Genomic DNA, 17,037 nt, shown 5'->3' on the forward strand with positions numbered 1-17,037 from the left:
ATAGAATGCAATGCAATACTGAACATAACTTTATTTAACGTAGACAATACTCTTGGCTATATGGTTTTAACTACACCAGCTATGCCATGTCAAGTGCCCTTTCTTGCCAAAAAATCTTGCAATGTGCATGGACATGTGAATTCTCTGTAAATTGCGGCACGAACAAGCCAATTTTGAAATATGCAAATTATAACATGTTTCAAGCAAGGGACTAAAGTAAAAGAAATCGTTCGTTTGTGCTTCAACCTCTTGACTTGCCCTCTACACACATAAGGTAACTTGTTGCACCAACTTGCTCCCTCGTTAAAACACTGCAGGGAAGAGACGAGTTAAAAAGACAAGTTGCTTTGTGCTGATCGTAGCGCTAGGTAAGGTCAATACCTTATGGGGAAAAAACCTTCTTAGAGGATTACTTTAGATAATCTGATTAATGTGTTGACCTTTTTGACTTCCAGTTGTGTGGTCAGAGGATGGACCGGTCCCACTTGATGGTGAATTACCAGACTGCCTATTCCAATTAAAGTCATCTTCCTTGGAGTTGTTCCAGTTGCAAAAGTCTTGCTCAAATGTGCAGTCCCATTTGGTTGGAGGCAGTGTAGTTGGCGGAGCTGGTGTGGTGGGGAAGGGTGTTGGCCTAGTAGGTCCATGGAAGCACCAAGGGACATTAGGAACAGAATTGTCCCAACAACATCCACGAGACTGGCACTGAACAGAAGTGATTCCGAGGAAGCCACAGTCTTGCCTGAAAGGTGAAGCCATGAAAAAAATGGGAATTAATACCAGATAGCAAAGTGAAAAAGAGTATTTCTATTAGGAAAGCGCTGGTCTAACGTTTCAACTTATCATAAGATTGTCCAATTTACATCGCTGGTATGTCACTCAGTTGACGTTCACAAAAGAAAGCATGTCTCTAAAGACTGTCAATTGAATATGCATGTCAACGTACATCTACTAATGCTTTTTAGCTCTTGCTGTTGCTGCATGGTCATTGGCCAATTTCACTTAAAAGGTTCCCTTATTCATGCAGGTTCATTATACTGGAATGATTGTAATAAACAAATTAAGGCTGTTTTCCCAAGCCGTACAGTAAGCTGCAAACTGTTTCTTGTCACCGCCCTATTTTTACTTCCCATACAAACTTCAAACTAAAAGGGAAAAACTTGATCCATACCACATATGTAACTAAAAGGTGTTAATATGCCACAAGAACAGTTCATACACACGACAACAACTTCCAATCGTCTGAAACCTAAATGAAACTAGCGTAGATTATACCTTTTGGCTGAATTGATGCTCTTGCATGCACTGGGATGATAAAAGCAGTACGGAACATTTGGAACAGAGTCATCCCAACAACATCTTCTCAGACCCACGCATGTAGCCTTACTGATTCCCACATAGCCACAGTCAACTCGTTTGTATGCATTCACAGAGGAACACAGTCCTACACAGTAGCCATCAGAGAACAAAATATCATCTATTGCAATGTCGCTGCGGTAGTCTTTTCCAGTGACACCTTCAAAAATCATTTGATAGTTGGTTCTGCTGGTAATCGTTACTTCTGCTTTTTTCCAGACATTGCCCTGCAACAGAAAAATATGCGAGTTTTAGCAAATGTGATTTACTTATAACTGCTCTAATAGTATAACTAAGTAAACATTTTCCATCCTAAGAATACGTGGAAATCAAATACACCTGTGAGCCATTGAGGTTCCAAACCAAGGATTCTGGCTTGCCAACTTGCTTCATGTAGACGTTCAGGTTTGCAACAGTAGCACCATACATGTGGAACCACCATGACATGCATTTCCCAGTTGTGGAAGAAAATATTCGACTTCTCAGCCTAGCAACTTCACCGTTGTTCCGTGGACTTGATGTTTCAATAAATGCGTACGTTCCTTACAAGAATGGAGGACAAAAAATTCAACTGTAAGAATAAATTTTCAAATTAATTTACCACTGAACCTTAGATATGGCACCACATATGCTTAAACAAATGTCACGAAAGGTGCTAATAATTAATTGAATGAGTTTTACTCATCATTGTCCTTTTTTTCACCACACAAGTAAATGACTACAACAACAAGCATCCACTTTGCATCCAATTTCACCAAAACTGAATCCGGTGGCAACATTGTTCAGCAGTTACTGCAAGAGAAATTACATTTTCACACTGCCAACATTAGTAGACGTTTTTTTCTAACTTACCCACAGCTGTTCCTGTAGTATGGTCACTTGATGGTCCCGTTCGAAAGCTTGGTGTTGACCCACTTCCCAGTGTCCAATCAAAATCATCCAGACCCACTGATCTGTTTCCGTTGGGTACATTGAGCCAGGTGCAGAAACTTTTTTGTTCGAAGTCGCAACTTCCTGTGTTTATAAAATAACGGTTAACGTTACAGTTATAAAATACGAACCTTAACAGTATTTAAAAAAAAAAAATCAGTTCAGAAACCGATAATGCAAAGTCAAGCGAAAAAAAAAAGTGACCTTCTGGCGGACACGGGCTGTCATCAATCCTCAAGTCGTCAATGGCAATGTCACCTTTGTAGCTCTGTCCTCTGATTCCTTCAATTACAATCTTTAGGAAAAAGAAGATATGTTGAAAACCAGTAACACATGGCACATGAGCATACTGAATAACACAAAAAGGAAACAACAGCATGAATCACAAACCGTACCCGGAATTTATTATTTATTTTGATGGGGGCTCTGGCATGCAGCCAGAAATTGCCTTGATCGCCAGTCTCATTCCACACCTTGGTACCGATGGTTAAACCATCTTTGATATAAACATTCATTGTACCAATGTGGCTGCCGGACATGTGATACCAGAAGTTTAAGCATTTGCCATTTGGAGCTGCAGGATATTGAGGACTAAGGAACCATGCTTTGTCATTTAGTTTGCGTGGTAAAGATGTCTCAATGTACATGTAGTAACCTGTGAAGGAATATAGAGCAGAAAAATTGACCAACCTAGTACGCCTCGGAATAGCAGCAGGAATCTATGATTTTCAGCAATTTGTTTTGATGGACTAAAATTTTGAAACTAGAGTCACAACAAACCATTTCTTGTTCCAGTTGTGTGATCAGTGGTAGGCCCTGTGCCTAAAGAGGGTGTCCCTCCACTGTCACGTGTCCAATCAAACTGGTCTCCACCTGTATTTTGCCAGGTGCATGTATCAGTTTCAAAATCACAGGCCTGTGGAGGCGGACATGGCCCATCAGCAACATCAATGTCATCAAGGGCAATATCTCCCCTGTAGCTCCATCCACGAACACCCTCAAATATGATATAAAAGGGCTGGTTACTGATCAGGTTGATTTGAGCGTAGCGCCACTTGTTCCCCTGTGTGCCTTTGCGAGACCAGAGACTGTCCAATATAAATGAAAAAAATAATAATAATAAAACTATTAGTTTGTAGGCCCTTATTCTATGATCACAAAAACTTCCCTACAAAGGCAATTTTTAAAGAACATTTTGCAAAATTGTTCCCCTCGAACTGTCTCTGTTTGGCAGTTAAATCAAATCAAAACTGCAGTATGTTACACGGTTGTGGGAGATTAGGCAAAAATATATCTCAATCTCGACAACTGTAACTGTTATATACGCTCAACCTCGTGCAAAGTTTGTCAATTGTTAGAAAATACACTACGATTAACCGCGTGTAATTAATCAAACTCTAACGCACTTCTTTAACTCCAATATAAGTACATAACATGTAATAATGCACATCATAAAGAGCTTGAGTCTTTTAAGTCTTAATGGCTCACCTCGATTGTGAAGAACCAACTTTGCGGTAGACATTCAGTGTGTCTACATGGTCACCCCACATGTGGAACCAAAACTTTAAGCACCTTCCATTGGTGACAGTTGTTGGTTGGATCAGCCCACTTCTAAGCCTAGCCTTGTCCTTGAACTTACGGGGTGAAGATGTTTCAATGTATACGTAGTAACCTGAAGAGAAATGTGAGAAGTACAAATAATCATACTATGGTTTAAATACTATACCAGATATTTTACTGCATTTCTACACAAAGCGGTGCTTAAAATATGGCATGGTACTTTCACTTACACCCAAAATGAGCTTAGAGAACCGAGTGGATTGCCAAAGGGATAGCAAATCCTACTTAGGTTTTGTGATTTTCCTGAGATGCACGGCCAGAAGTTGAAAAAGGCTGTCCGACTTTTTCAATTGCAACCAGAATCTCAGTGCACGCATAACTTATACATTGTAGGTCATTAATAAAGTGTACCTTTTGCAGTTCCTAGGGTGTGGTCGACAGTTGGTCCAGTGCTCCATGACGCTGTTCCACCTCTACTTCTTGTCCAATCAAAGTTGTCGCCTTTGAGGTTTGTCCAAGAGCAGAATCCTCCTTCAAAAGTGCAGTTGTTAATGATTGGCGGAGGTGTTGTGGGAGGGGGTGTGGGTGGTATTGCTAAAGATGGTACAACAGAGCACTTAGATGTCACAAATGTAATATCATCAATTGCAATGTCACCACTGACGCTTTTTCCACGAACGGCTTCAAATACAACCTGTAGCAGAAGATAAATAATTTTTAGATACAGAGAAATTAACAGAACAGTAACGGCGTTTCCTTTTTAATGTGTTACCTGGTACATAACTCCACTCGTCACAGGGGCCTGGCCACTATACCACTGGTTGCCAAAGTTTCCACTAAGCTCCCAAATGGCAGTTTCTGATTGGTTTCCTGGGCCTGTCTTGACCAGAATTCTAAGCGTGCCAATCGTGGCACCATACATGTGATACCAGAACTTCACACATCTTCCCTGGATTGTGGTTGGTCCAAAATCTTCACTGAGAAGACGGGCCTTATCACCTTGCTTGCGTGGTGCGGATGTTTCAATGTACATGTAATGACCTGAAACACAAACATTTACCTTCTGTGAAAACAACATAATCTGTCGATAATAATCTACCCAATGCCATCGGGCATCTTTGAATACTACAGGATACCCAAAAGATTGAACAGATCCAGATGACCTGCAGCTCTTTAAAACTTCTATTTTGATTCGCTCTTGTTAATCTGCACCTCTTTTGTTTTTAGGGCTAGGGGCATTGTTTGTGTTGTATACCCATTGTTTCGTTTGGCGAATCGTGAAGACCCTTGTAAACGGTGCGTGGTCGCCCAACAGATCTCCTGAAACCTTCCGAATTTGTTTGATTGGCTGCATATTCCAATCGTTTATAACTTACTTTACAGACTTATAGTTGATAATAGTAAAAGTCCGCTTATAAGAACCCCTATATTCACAAAGCCTGCAAAAAATCAGGCTGTTTAGGTTCCAGTATAGCAGAGGTGATGACTACTTGGGTTCGAATCCTGTTCAGCCTAATTTTTTTTTCAGGCTTTAACTTCACATTCACGTTGTGTACATTACTGCGATGATAATTCATCTTTTACATCTTTCCCTGCAGTTCAGATAAAACTCTTTCATATTTTCACTCGTATCAATAAATTACTAGTGTACTTAAGCACGAGTGAGAGTCACATACGAACAAAAGACGGAATCAATCAACTTGACAATTTACCTAAACCATTTCCTAGAGTATGATCAACCTTTGGTCCTGTCTGCCAGCTTGGTGTAGTTCCTGCATTCCTTAACCAGTCAAACTGGTCTTCAGCTTGAGTATTGCTATAGGTGCACATTCCACTCTCAAAATCACAGTCCCCTTGAAAGATCAGAAAACAAATTATAACATAAAACCAATTACTGCCATCCATCTCATTAACTTTCTGTTCTAATTCTTTCCACAGGAACATTAACCTTTCTTCCGCCATCACAGATTTCAGTGAAGAAAAACAATCGCACATGTGAATTTACTAACTTTGGACTATACAGCAAAGGTTGAGTTTTAAGTCATCAGGGCCTTGACTTGACCTTGTATCTAAATATTGGTTTCATGACCTTACGGGCCCCTAGTCAGCCTCCAGCAGTTGCGATGCCATCGAAATTATTGACATTGCATGGTGAAGCGAAATCTTGTTGATTTACTGTAGTATATGTTCCTGGAAGTATGTTTAATTATCTTAAGCGATTTCAGAGTGATTTCCTTCGTTTTGACATGCTCTGAAAAAAGTATAATAGCCAAATTCTTGCATGTAAACAAAAACAAAGGTGTGGCTGACTAGGGCCCTTAAGTACAGTCTCTTCTTCTCTAAAGGAGTGCTGTGTAATTTTTCACTGACCACATCGGAAGGAATGTGATAAACCGACTCATTAAGGTTAAAATAAAAACAATATAGTCACCTGGATATGGGCATGGACTCTTGATTAACTTGAGATCATCAATGGCGATATCTCCTTGATAGCTTTTCCCAACAACACCTTCGAAGACAATCTGCCGAGAAAATAAAAAACATACATTCTAACTTAACGAGACTTACTGTGTTTCTTGATGAGTTGTTCCTGAAGAAAAGCAAAACCATTTCATTACAAACAAGTCAAAACTGAGCACATACATTAAAACTGGAGCTGGTGGTAATGGAGATCTGGGTAATTTTCCAAACATTTCCACGGTTGCCAGACCTTATCCACAGTGGATTGCTCAGATTTACTCCTGTTTTGATGTAAACATTCAATTGTCCAATGTCTTGGCCATACATGTGGTACCAGAACTGGAAGCACTGCCCTCCCTTCACAGGAGCATGCCTTGGACTTATAAACCTTGCTTTGTCTCCCTTTTTCCTTGGATAAGATGTCTCGATGTACATATAGAACCCTTCAAAATAAGCACAACAAATCAATTCACGTGAAAAATCTTAATATAATATTTTATATCTTTGCACTAGCAATTTCTTTAACTGTACACACAGCCACCCACACACCCTCAGGCCTGCTTTGACCGGAATGCGGCATCACGTCTTGATATTATTTTGCAGCAACAGGGCTCGAAAAAAACTTGAATTCCAACTTGCCCTTGGGACAAGTATCTCTCAAATTTTGCTTGCCCATGGCAAGTCTTAGTTTGCCCTTTTAATGATTTAGTTGGCAGATGACTTGCTTGGTCTCTTGCCCATTGGGCAAGTGAGAATGTAAAGTTACTTGCCCAGAAGGAAAATCTACTTGTCCGGGGCAATGGGACGGCACTTTTTTCGAGCCCTGAGCAATGGCTTGTGCAGAATTTTTACTAAGCTATCAGGCACATGGCGCACTGTAATAGCATCCCGTTTGCTGCCATTTGTTCGTTTTATCTTCACCACTATATTGCATGAAGTGAATAATCGCTGGGAAGGTCAGGAAGGTTGCTGCTTTCGGGAAGGGGGTCCATTTCTTTCGTTGGGAGGCGGGGAGGGTTGCTTCACTCGGAATTCACCAGCGGCCAAAACTTTTTAACGTTACTTTCCGGGGGTCGTTACTTACGGAAGTTACGGTATTAATGGAATATTTGGAGTACCTTGTTTTGTTCCATAGGTATGGTCAAATGATGGTCCTGTTTGATAACTAGCAGTGGAACCACTAGCGCGAGTCCAGTCAAAGTTATCAGCACCAGAGTGATCTTGATTCCAGCCACACACAGATGACTGTGAGCCCACAAAGTACTCAAAGGTACATTCAGCTGTCAAAACAGTCTTATGTTAGAGCTTGACAGGAATATGAAAGTTAACTTGTAACCTTAAGTGCTAATCATGTGGGCTGAACAAAACAAATTGCCTTGTTATAATTAGTAAGCCTTAATCACTAGTACTACTTTTATGTAACCATTTAAAAAGCAATAAAGCAATAAAATACTATTTACAAAATACCTAACATTTTTCACTAAAAACCATGCCACTAAATTTATACTAGATCATTGCACTTAGAAATAGTTTTGCAGAGCAACTTTGCTGATGTTTCATATACAAAAAGACGTGACTGGGTTTTTTTGTTTCCAGTGTCTCACAAACTGAGAATTGAGTTTCAAATGCTTATATTCTGCAGCTTCCTTTTGTTTCCACCAGTTAAAGTGTCATCACAAGAACGAATCACAAATATGTCGACTGACATCTAAAGACAATCACGTGATTTTTCACCTAAATTGTGATGTAACTGACCAATCAGCAAATTAATTATCAAACTTAAGCATGACCACACATTTCTTATATATTCCTGTAGCTCCTTTTGTTAAAAGAACAAGAATAGGGCTTACTAGAAGGTGGACATTGATTGTTCTGGAAAGATATATCGTCCAATGAGATGTCGCCTTGGTAACTTGAGCCACGCACTCCCTCAAAGATAACCTTTCAGCAAAATATGTAAAAAAAATTCAGTCAGGAAAACTAGAGATTGATTGCAGCTATGAATGAATACAGTTTTCACCATTTAAGTCTAGTTAAATAACCACCGCTGAACATATTCTGTAACAAATATTGAGAATCAGAAGCCCAACATGGCAGTCATAAATTGTACAATCATAGAAACCTGCTTCTTAACTATCTCTTAACATCAAACCAAAGCGAAAAAAAAATTCTTAACTATCTGATAACATCAAACCAAAGCGAAAAAAAAAAAACAAAAAAAAAACAGCTAATCCTCAGGTTCCCTAGCCTGCGAACGCAGACGTATTTCCGGCTGTCACTTGGTTCCGCTATTTTCGGCGGAACTAAGTGACAGCCAGAAATACGTGGGTGTTCGCAGGCTATAGGTTCCCTTGGTACACTTTGTTTCCTTACTTGGTAAGAACTTTGACTCGGAGACAGCTGGACAAGTCCTTGTTTCCACTCGTCAGCTTGAGAACCTATTTTTTGCCACATCAAAGTCTTTACCTGGCCTCCATCCTGAAAAACGAAAGTTATCACATTTTAGTCTCTAAGACTTTTCCCTGTAGCATAACATACCATAGGTTACATTTCCTGACAAACGACAAAACTATGTAAAAGGCACACGAAGAAGTCATAAATCTATCGTGTCATTTCTCACATCTGTAATTTGACTGATAAAAGCAAATTGCACCGATGAAGAAAAGAACGTTCTATCATTAAATTAAACAACAGAGACCAAGCATTCCAATAACGTTTTAAGCAGAAGGCCAAAAAGTTAAATTCGTTCTATGTTGTCGAGGAAAAGGTTGTTGTTATTCATCGTGGTAGATGCAATAATAAAGTGTATTATCGCTTGTCACACGATTTAGTCACTGTAGCGATCTACATCTAAAGTGACTACATCGTGTGACAAACGATAATACACTTTATTATTCGTTCTATGCTATTGCCAAAGAAAGCAAGGGGCAAATCTACAATCCTAGCCAAAAGTCCTTGGGACACTTGACAAAATGCCAACTGGTGACGCATTATTTTTAAATGGGAAGTCATTATTTCATTTTCCGAGCCCCACTCTCCAAGTAATGTTGGAATAGTAGGTCTACTTTGGGTGAATCAACATCAACATTGTGTGTTGGGGGGTGGGAGGGGGAAGGGGAGGGGGGTGGGGAGGTAGACGGAAGGACCATATGTTGGCAAAAGTACAAAGTGTCCCAAGACTATTGACCAGGATTGTTTGGTTAATTCGCTTAGCATATGAGGCAAAATTTCTGACTCTTTCTAAACCCTCTGAGAGACAGCTCGTAATGTCTTTATTCTTCTTTACGATCACTGGAGTTTAGTTACCCACCTTCATGTATACATTGAGTGCATTCACGTGTGGTCCAAACATGTGATACCAAAACAAGACACAAGCAGATGAACCTGACTTCTGAATGGCAGGGCTGACTAATCCAGCTGTGTCATTTGGTTTACGGGGATATGATGTCTCGATATACATGTACCAACCCTTTCCTGAAAGTAGGTACAAGTAGCAAAAATTTAAAACTACCAAAACAACACAGCTAAATAATCACCTAAGACAAAGTTGACAGAAGGTGCAAAGTGATGGAACTCAGTTAATTCTGTTATCAACTTGTTGTGTTTGTCTATTTCAAACACATGTACATTTCATGTATACTCGCCACGTCAAGACATTAGGGCTATTTATACGTGTAAGTCGCGGCTTATTTTTCTCGTATAAATGGCCTTAATGTTATAACAAAGTGAAACAACAAAACAAACCTGTATTGCCAAATGTATGATCAAACTTTGGCCCAGTCCCACTCGATCCTGTGGAGCCCTTGTGACGAGTCCAGTTAAATTTTCCAGTTGAATCAAACGTCCACTTACATATTCCAGCTTCAAAATTACAGTCATTTCCTTGATTTCCTAAATAAACAAAAAAGAAATAAACAACCATAAGATCAAAACCTTGCACTTTTCGAGAATGCTGTATATTATTTTAGTAAGCCTTCTATGCTTTCAGTAATATTACTACATTCTCAGTGAAACAACAGACAGTAACAATATGTGAGTGAATATAGGAAAAAATCTGACTGAGGTTTTGTCCGAGCCAGAATAAAGTGGCCGTAAGAACGAGGTGGCCGTAAGGTGGGGTTCCACTTTATCTTATCGTAACATATTGTCAAAGTGGCTGTTGATCCATAAAGTGTTGCAAAAAAGATCCAACTTCTACTTGTGTTTCTATAACTCGGTAGAAGGACGGAAAATGTTTCCTATTTCTTAAATAAAGTATACAGAGCCAGATAAGTAACTCTTATGTTATATAGCTGCAAGACAAAATACAGTGAACTGGAAGCCATGACAACCCGTTCGTACCTATAGTGGTTGGGCTGACAGAGGACGTGGTGGTTACAGGCGGTGCTGCAGTTGTCATATTAGGTGGAAGGGCATCAGATGGTTGGTATATGCAGTTTGCCGCACTGACAGTGAAGCTGATGTCATCTAGAGCTATGTCACCAGCATAACTGTTCCCGCGGATTCCTTCAAACACGACCTATTTGAAAGAATTTTTCAACATTCTAACTCGCATGAAGTCAAGGGCATCGAGTGAGTTTTCTAAGATGGGATTGCACACTTACATGGTGTAGTGTAATGCGGTTCTCTCAATGGTATGTCCGTTTGGCAACCATATGGGATTGGTCAGGAGAAAGATTACTCAAACAAGATATGTGTATGACACCACATGTTAACCCTTTGAATACCAACTACGCATATATGCGTAATTAATGGTCGTGCTCTTTGTACCACTTGTGACGTCATCAATTTAAATGTCATCAGATATTCTTGCTAAGCAGATAGTAGTACTAGGCTAGCCCTTTCCGCACAATGGTCAGGTTTAGATATCGACGACATTCCGACGTCGCAAATCGAAAAACAACGTTATCAGTTTTGGTGCAAGAAGTCCAAATTTTGTCTTATGCGCATGCCCGGAATTGAAATTTTTCTCAATTTTGTACCTAATCCTCGAAAAATCTCTCCTATTAGTAAAAAAAAGCTCTCTTAGCGTCATGGCAGCTAAAAAACCTGACTAAATGGTTAAAAACGGTATTTTTTGGCGAAAGTTTGGTATTCAAAGGGTTAATGGCTTCAAAGAATGGTACTTTACCTGGTACTTAACGCTGCTTCGTATTGGAAGTTGTCCAAACATCCATTTATCACCTTTGTTGCCCTTTCTCTGCCAAAGCAGATACATTGTAGAGAAGTTCCCAGTGTACAGATAGACATTCAAAGTTCCAATTGAAGCTCCTTTCATATGATGCCAGAACTTCAAGCATCTTCCACTACTAACAGTTGGGTCAAATGGCTGGCTGAGCAGGTAAGCATTATCTCCTGGCTGGCGTGGAGATGAGGTCTCAATAAACATATACTGACCTACAAGTGAAAAAAAAACAAAACAAAAACAAAAACAAATATAAAATTTAAACAAATCAAAACATAACGACGGAAATCGTAACAATATAAAATTTTTGAAGGTTCCCAACAAATAAGGGCAATAAAAAAGAGTGAACTTGTTCGCTGGCTTTACCTAAATCACACAGCTACACAAAGACAGGATTATACAGTAAGATACCATTGTGTGTATGCAGAGTTCAAGAAACTATCTATCAACATGATGCAATTACAGTTGAATATTTTGCCACGCAATATACACCGCAAAGACCCAATCAACTTGCCTTTATAATGAGGAAGCTGTTAGAGTAAGGTGTCATTAAGAAAAAAACAAGAAAGAGTGAGTGGGTTGATCTTTAGTCCAATGACTGTTATAAGGAAAAGGTCACTGGTTAAGATTCAAATTTGTTGGTATGACCATTATTCAATGATCATATATAATGCAACTACCAGTAAAATATAGTAAGAGAGCATTTGCATGTAGAGGAATCATAAATTTTCTAAACCACCCAAGTGAACAGGGAAAAATTGCGTCAAGTAATCAGGTAATGCGAAAAATCGAGGGTTCCCATCATGTCGGTGTTTCATTGATGCACGACAAAGTTCTTCACAACTTCCTGATAAGGTTATTAAACCAAAATCCAGGAAGCATAACATGAGCCCAAAACCATACTGAATTCACCACCACTTCTACGAGGTTTAACGACCAAGACAAACAAAACCATAAACCGAAAAAACTACAATCACTGTAACAGAAATTCGATGTTATGACTGTTGTTAAAATGCAAACCTACCATTGCCGGTGGTGTGATCACTGGAAGGTCCAGTAAAGAAGCTAGGTGTTCCTCCACCTCCAATAATCCAGTCAAAGACGTCACCTGTTCGGCTGTTAGTCCAGGTGCACATGCCGTCGTCAAATGAACAATCTCCAGGTGTTGGACAACTTCCATTCATTATCTTGACATCATCAATGGCGATATCACCGGTATAACTTGTTCCTTTAATTCCTTCAAAAACAACCTTGTGAAATACGAAATTACAGAGGTTTGACAAAAATTCAGAGTGAACATGTCTTATTTCATCCCTGTACCACAACCAAATTGATGTACGTATGCAGTCTGGAAACTCGCAAAAAAGTTTTATTACAAGAGTTTTCTTCACCCCTGGTAAAAAATCTACAAATGGACCAGTTCATAACCAAAACATGCTTGGATATTTACCCTTAGACATATATTGGGTCTGAATGATTGGATCTGAATGATTATCTGTTCCACAAAGTTCACAATTTTCCTCGAGCTCTGCTCTGTTGACTTCTTGGAGCAGATGTCCGAGCGTACGTTTCGTGCTAAATGGAGGCTGTTGTTTACATTTGTGATATATTTGATACCCAAAAGAAGAACCAAATGGGAATTTGTTAGTTTGCATGCTCAAATGAAGCTTAGAGTCATTTAGCGGCAGCGCTGTCTTGGGAAAAATCACCTATTTATTTGTTATCCTATTGATGACAATAAATTAGTAATTACAATAGGCAAGCATAGTGCTAAATGACAGTTTTAGGGGAAAGTTCGGGAGTCAATGAGTTAAGCACGCCACTCCACAGCTAGCCTGCGTTGCAAGCGTAGACGAAGAAGGGAGAGCGGCTAAAAGTGGGAGGAAGAAGGGGAAGGAATTCCTTTCTTCCAGTCCCGTTCCATCTATCCGTGCTTTGCCTCCCCCCACCCCTGTTTAACACCTGCTACCCAGGCTACTCCACAGCCAGAAACATACCTGATATCTATAACGACTGCTGATGCTGACTTGAGCTACATTCCAGATGTTAGTATCATTACCAGTCTTGCTCCATACCTTGGTCTGAGACCAAGAAAAACCCCTAATATAGACATTGAGTGTTCCAATTGTACGGCCGTACATGTGGTACCAGAACTGCAGGCATGAGCCCTGGGTAGCTGGGTACCTTGGACTCAGCAGACGAGCCTTGGCACCCTTTTGTAAGCTGGTGGGAGATACCTCTGTGTACATGTAATGGCCTACAAAAAGCAAAGAGATAAGTTTTGTTGACAAGCATTCAGGATGAAACTGATAGACAATCATGACAAAAAAACAACTTGCCATACAACTACATATAATGGGTGGAACTTAACTTTGCTATAGCTCTGGTTTCAACCTTTATACATGTAGCTACCAATTCTATGTGCCCTACCTTCCTATCGACTACGGAAGTGACGCCATAAAATGTTCAAAACTCAAGTGCAAGGAATTGAGTGTTTCAACGCAAAGTTAGGCACTTAATGGCATCATTTCTACAGTCAATTTAAGTGCACACCCTTGGGGAAACGAGGCCGATTTCTCTGTTACAAAAGCATTTCAGTTTAGATCAAAGGTTCCTATTTTTCTGCTTGAAGACAACGGAATACATTCATTTCCCCTACAGTGTGTTCAAAGTTCTATGAAACCAAGTTATCTTGCATTACGCTACAGGTTATTATTTTATTGTCTATATTGTAATAGACAATAACCCTCGGCCATTGAACGTGGAGGAACTTTGTGGTATATTTCCACTTAGTACACTCAGGCCTAAACAATCACGCAATACTTACCATACAAAGTGCCATATGTGTGATCTGCCACTGGTCCAGTGCTAATGCTAGAAGTTGGACCACTACTGCGCACCCAATTAAAATCATCAGTATCATGGTCTTGTGTATACCCACAGATGTCAGATGCCTCAAAGCTGCACATTCCTAAGGTGAGAAGTATCGGTGCATTACTCTGTGACAGTTAATTGTGACCCTTGTAGGAAGTTACCAACTTTAGTTTAACTTTGAACACTACAATCAACTATAAATATACGCACAGCATCTAAACCAAGTACAGGTATGACTCATTATATTGTAAAATAAATCAGCTGTGTCTTTTAGCAAAGACAATGGTAGCCATGGAAACCACTGAACACATTTGAGAAAAAGGTATTTAGGTTCTCACCCAAGGACTTCTTTTTTTTGTTATTTGCTTTGGTGTTATTTCCTTTTAAATTTAGCTTACGTTACGTTACATTTACACACTAAATATCATTCATTTGAAAACTGTTCCATTTTTAAGAAAATGTACCTGATGTTGGACAGCTGCCGTCTCTTATAGCAATATCATCAAGTGCGATATCACCACGGTAACTTACGCCACGAACAGCTTCAAAAACAATCTGCAAAAGTGTTCATAAGAAGTACGAAAACTGCAGAGTAGTGCAGAGAATTAACTCTGAAGTAGTTTAGAGTACTTGAAATCGACCTACGTATTTCTTTCTGAGCGTTAACCCTGGAAAGCAAATGGGGCACCACACAAGGTAAGGAATAAAAATTGATATTGGTGGGATTTGAAGTCCTAACTTCCATATTAGATCACCAGTGCTCTACCGACTAAGCCATGAGGGAACACGAAGTCATGTTATGGGTAAATACAGAGGTAATTCTTGGAAGGTAGATAAGAAGGGCACAAGTTTCCTTACCTGAACATCATTCACATGCTCCAAAGTGTATTCTCCTTGTACCCACTTATTGCCTTGATCGCCCTGTCTCATCCATTGAGGTTTCCCAAGGGAGGAGCCCTGTTTCTTGTATAGACGTAGTACATCAACATGAGGACCATACATGTGGTACCAGAATGACACACAGTGAATGGCTTTGCTGGAACCATTGCCTTTTATTGTTGGACTGGTGACACGAGCAGTGTCATTAGGTCGTCTTGGAAAAGATGTCTCTATGTATATATACCAACCTTGAACTGTACAAATAACAACCATTTATCAGCAATATATTAATTTAGTGATTACATTTTCAGCCCAAAATTCCGTACAAGCAGAATATGTGTCTAAATTAATCCTTCAACTGGATGCAAGTCCAAATCGACAAGAGCTCCAGTTTGAAGGGCATTTTAGATCAGAAAAGCTCCGTTTTTGTGACGGATTAGTGTGGACAGTAGGCCTAACTGTAGAAATAAAACTGCGTTTTCAAATTTCTCTGGCATAGTGTTGAAAGCAAGTCACAACTTTACAGATGGCTACCGATAAGTCAGTCCTTCTTTTCATGGTGGTGAGCATCTTGTCAAATGAGACTCATCTGAATTTTCCAGTAGCAGGCACATTTGCTGTTATAATCTAATTACAAGTATCAATCAAAATGACCAACAACGTAGAAATTGGCTACCATCCACTTAATGGAGTCTGCTCAATACAGGTATGACTACAATTTATCATCTAATATCATCTATACATTTCAAATGTTATACTAACGTGTGCCTGATGTGTGATCAATGCTAGGACCGGTTAGAACACTACCAGTAGAACCTCTGTGTCTTGTCCAGTCAAACTGGTCAGTCCTGTCCTGAGTCCAGGAACATAAACCACTCTCAAAGTTGCAGTCGAATGGTGTTGCCTTAGATGGGGACAACAGGCATTTACCAACAGTTGCCGTGAATGAAATGTCGTCAATAGCAATGTCGCCTTGGTACGATGATCCACGAGTCCCTTCAAAAATGATCTACAATAAAAAGAACATATTTAAAACAGTTTCTGCACACCTTGAATGGGATACAAAACAATTTGCTTAATAAAAACAAGATAAAACCTCACATAATCTATGTTTTGCGCTAAATTACAAAGAAAGCAATGCTGGGCGACAAGGAATAAATTCTTCTGAAACCTAACATTGCGGTAATGGAATCATTGACCATGATTTCTTTTCCAGTGCATTTTTTTCTTTGCACTGCAATACAAATCACACTGCAGCAAGTTGGAACAATTAAGGATTTACAATAGATATGAAATTTGAAAATTCTCAAATCCAACTTGCCAAAAGCTCATGCAAATTTTAGAGAATTTTGTAAATCGTAAACTGCACTCACACTAATTTTTGAAGTTTTGTACAGTTTATGTCTGACGTTCATATCGCTTTCTACTCTACTATAGCTAGCTTACCTGATAGAAGCGATTACCACTGAGAATTGGCACTACTGCAGAGTTCCACTTATTTCCCTGATCAAGAGAGACAGACCATAACTTTGTCTCTGATTGTCCATACACTCTCATGTACACTGACAGGGACCCAATATGACCTCCTTGCATGTGATACCAAAATGACATACATCTTCCACTGCTGGGAGTTGGAGCGAAGACTTCACTTTCTAGTCTTGCACGGTCACGGAACTTCCTTGGGTATGATGTCTCAATAAACATGTAGTTTCCTGTGGAAACAAAAAGAGATGAAGTTGTTATGATTATAAATAACATAAATCAACCGTAGTGACAATGGCTGGACTAAACTC

The 17,037-nt window shown here is 39.5% G+C and overlaps 1 protein-coding gene across 1 annotated transcript in view; it reads right to left on the minus strand.

Annotated features, from left to right (window-relative positions):
* The window catches only part of LOC110051685 (MAM and LDL-receptor class A domain-containing protein 2-like), a 105,927-nt gene that overhangs the window by 50,870 nt on the left and 38,020 nt on the right, over positions 1-17,037 (minus strand). Inside the window, exons 36-62 of the mRNA XM_020757743.2 lie at positions 16,691-16,956; positions 16,007-16,253; positions 15,224-15,498; positions 14,830-14,920; positions 14,319-14,462; positions 13,489-13,748; positions 12,516-12,741; positions 11,438-11,703; positions 10,648-10,825; positions 10,051-10,197; positions 9,617-9,780; positions 8,680-8,784; positions 8,157-8,247; positions 7,425-7,586; positions 6,490-6,749; positions 6,278-6,368; positions 5,559-5,699; positions 4,619-4,887; positions 4,258-4,540; positions 3,775-3,958; positions 3,067-3,374; positions 2,682-2,941; positions 2,491-2,581; positions 2,209-2,370; positions 1,696-1,898; positions 1,276-1,583; positions 441-742 (exon numbers count right to left, since the gene is read on the minus strand). Coding sequence (XP_020613402.2) covers positions 441-742; positions 1,276-1,583; positions 1,696-1,898; positions 2,209-2,370; positions 2,491-2,581; positions 2,682-2,941; positions 3,067-3,374; positions 3,775-3,958; positions 4,258-4,540; positions 4,619-4,887; positions 5,559-5,699; positions 6,278-6,368; positions 6,490-6,749; positions 7,425-7,586; positions 8,157-8,247; positions 8,680-8,784; positions 9,617-9,780; positions 10,051-10,197; positions 10,648-10,825; positions 11,438-11,703; positions 12,516-12,741; positions 13,489-13,748; positions 14,319-14,462; positions 14,830-14,920; positions 15,224-15,498; positions 16,007-16,253; positions 16,691-16,956 — 5,484 coding nt within the window. The remainder of the gene's footprint in view (positions 1-440; positions 743-1,275; positions 1,584-1,695; positions 1,899-2,208; positions 2,371-2,490; positions 2,582-2,681; positions 2,942-3,066; positions 3,375-3,774; positions 3,959-4,257; positions 4,541-4,618; positions 4,888-5,558; positions 5,700-6,277; positions 6,369-6,489; positions 6,750-7,424; positions 7,587-8,156; positions 8,248-8,679; positions 8,785-9,616; positions 9,781-10,050; positions 10,198-10,647; positions 10,826-11,437; positions 11,704-12,515; positions 12,742-13,488; positions 13,749-14,318; positions 14,463-14,829; positions 14,921-15,223; positions 15,499-16,006; positions 16,254-16,690; positions 16,957-17,037) is intronic.

This window comes from Orbicella faveolata, unplaced genomic scaffold, assembly GCF_042242905.1.
Source record: "Orbicella faveolata isolate gen_17 unplaced genomic scaffold, um_ofav_v1 contig_46, whole genome shotgun sequence".
Classification (NCBI taxonomy): Eukaryota; Metazoa; Cnidaria; class Anthozoa; order Scleractinia; family Merulinidae; genus Orbicella; species Orbicella faveolata.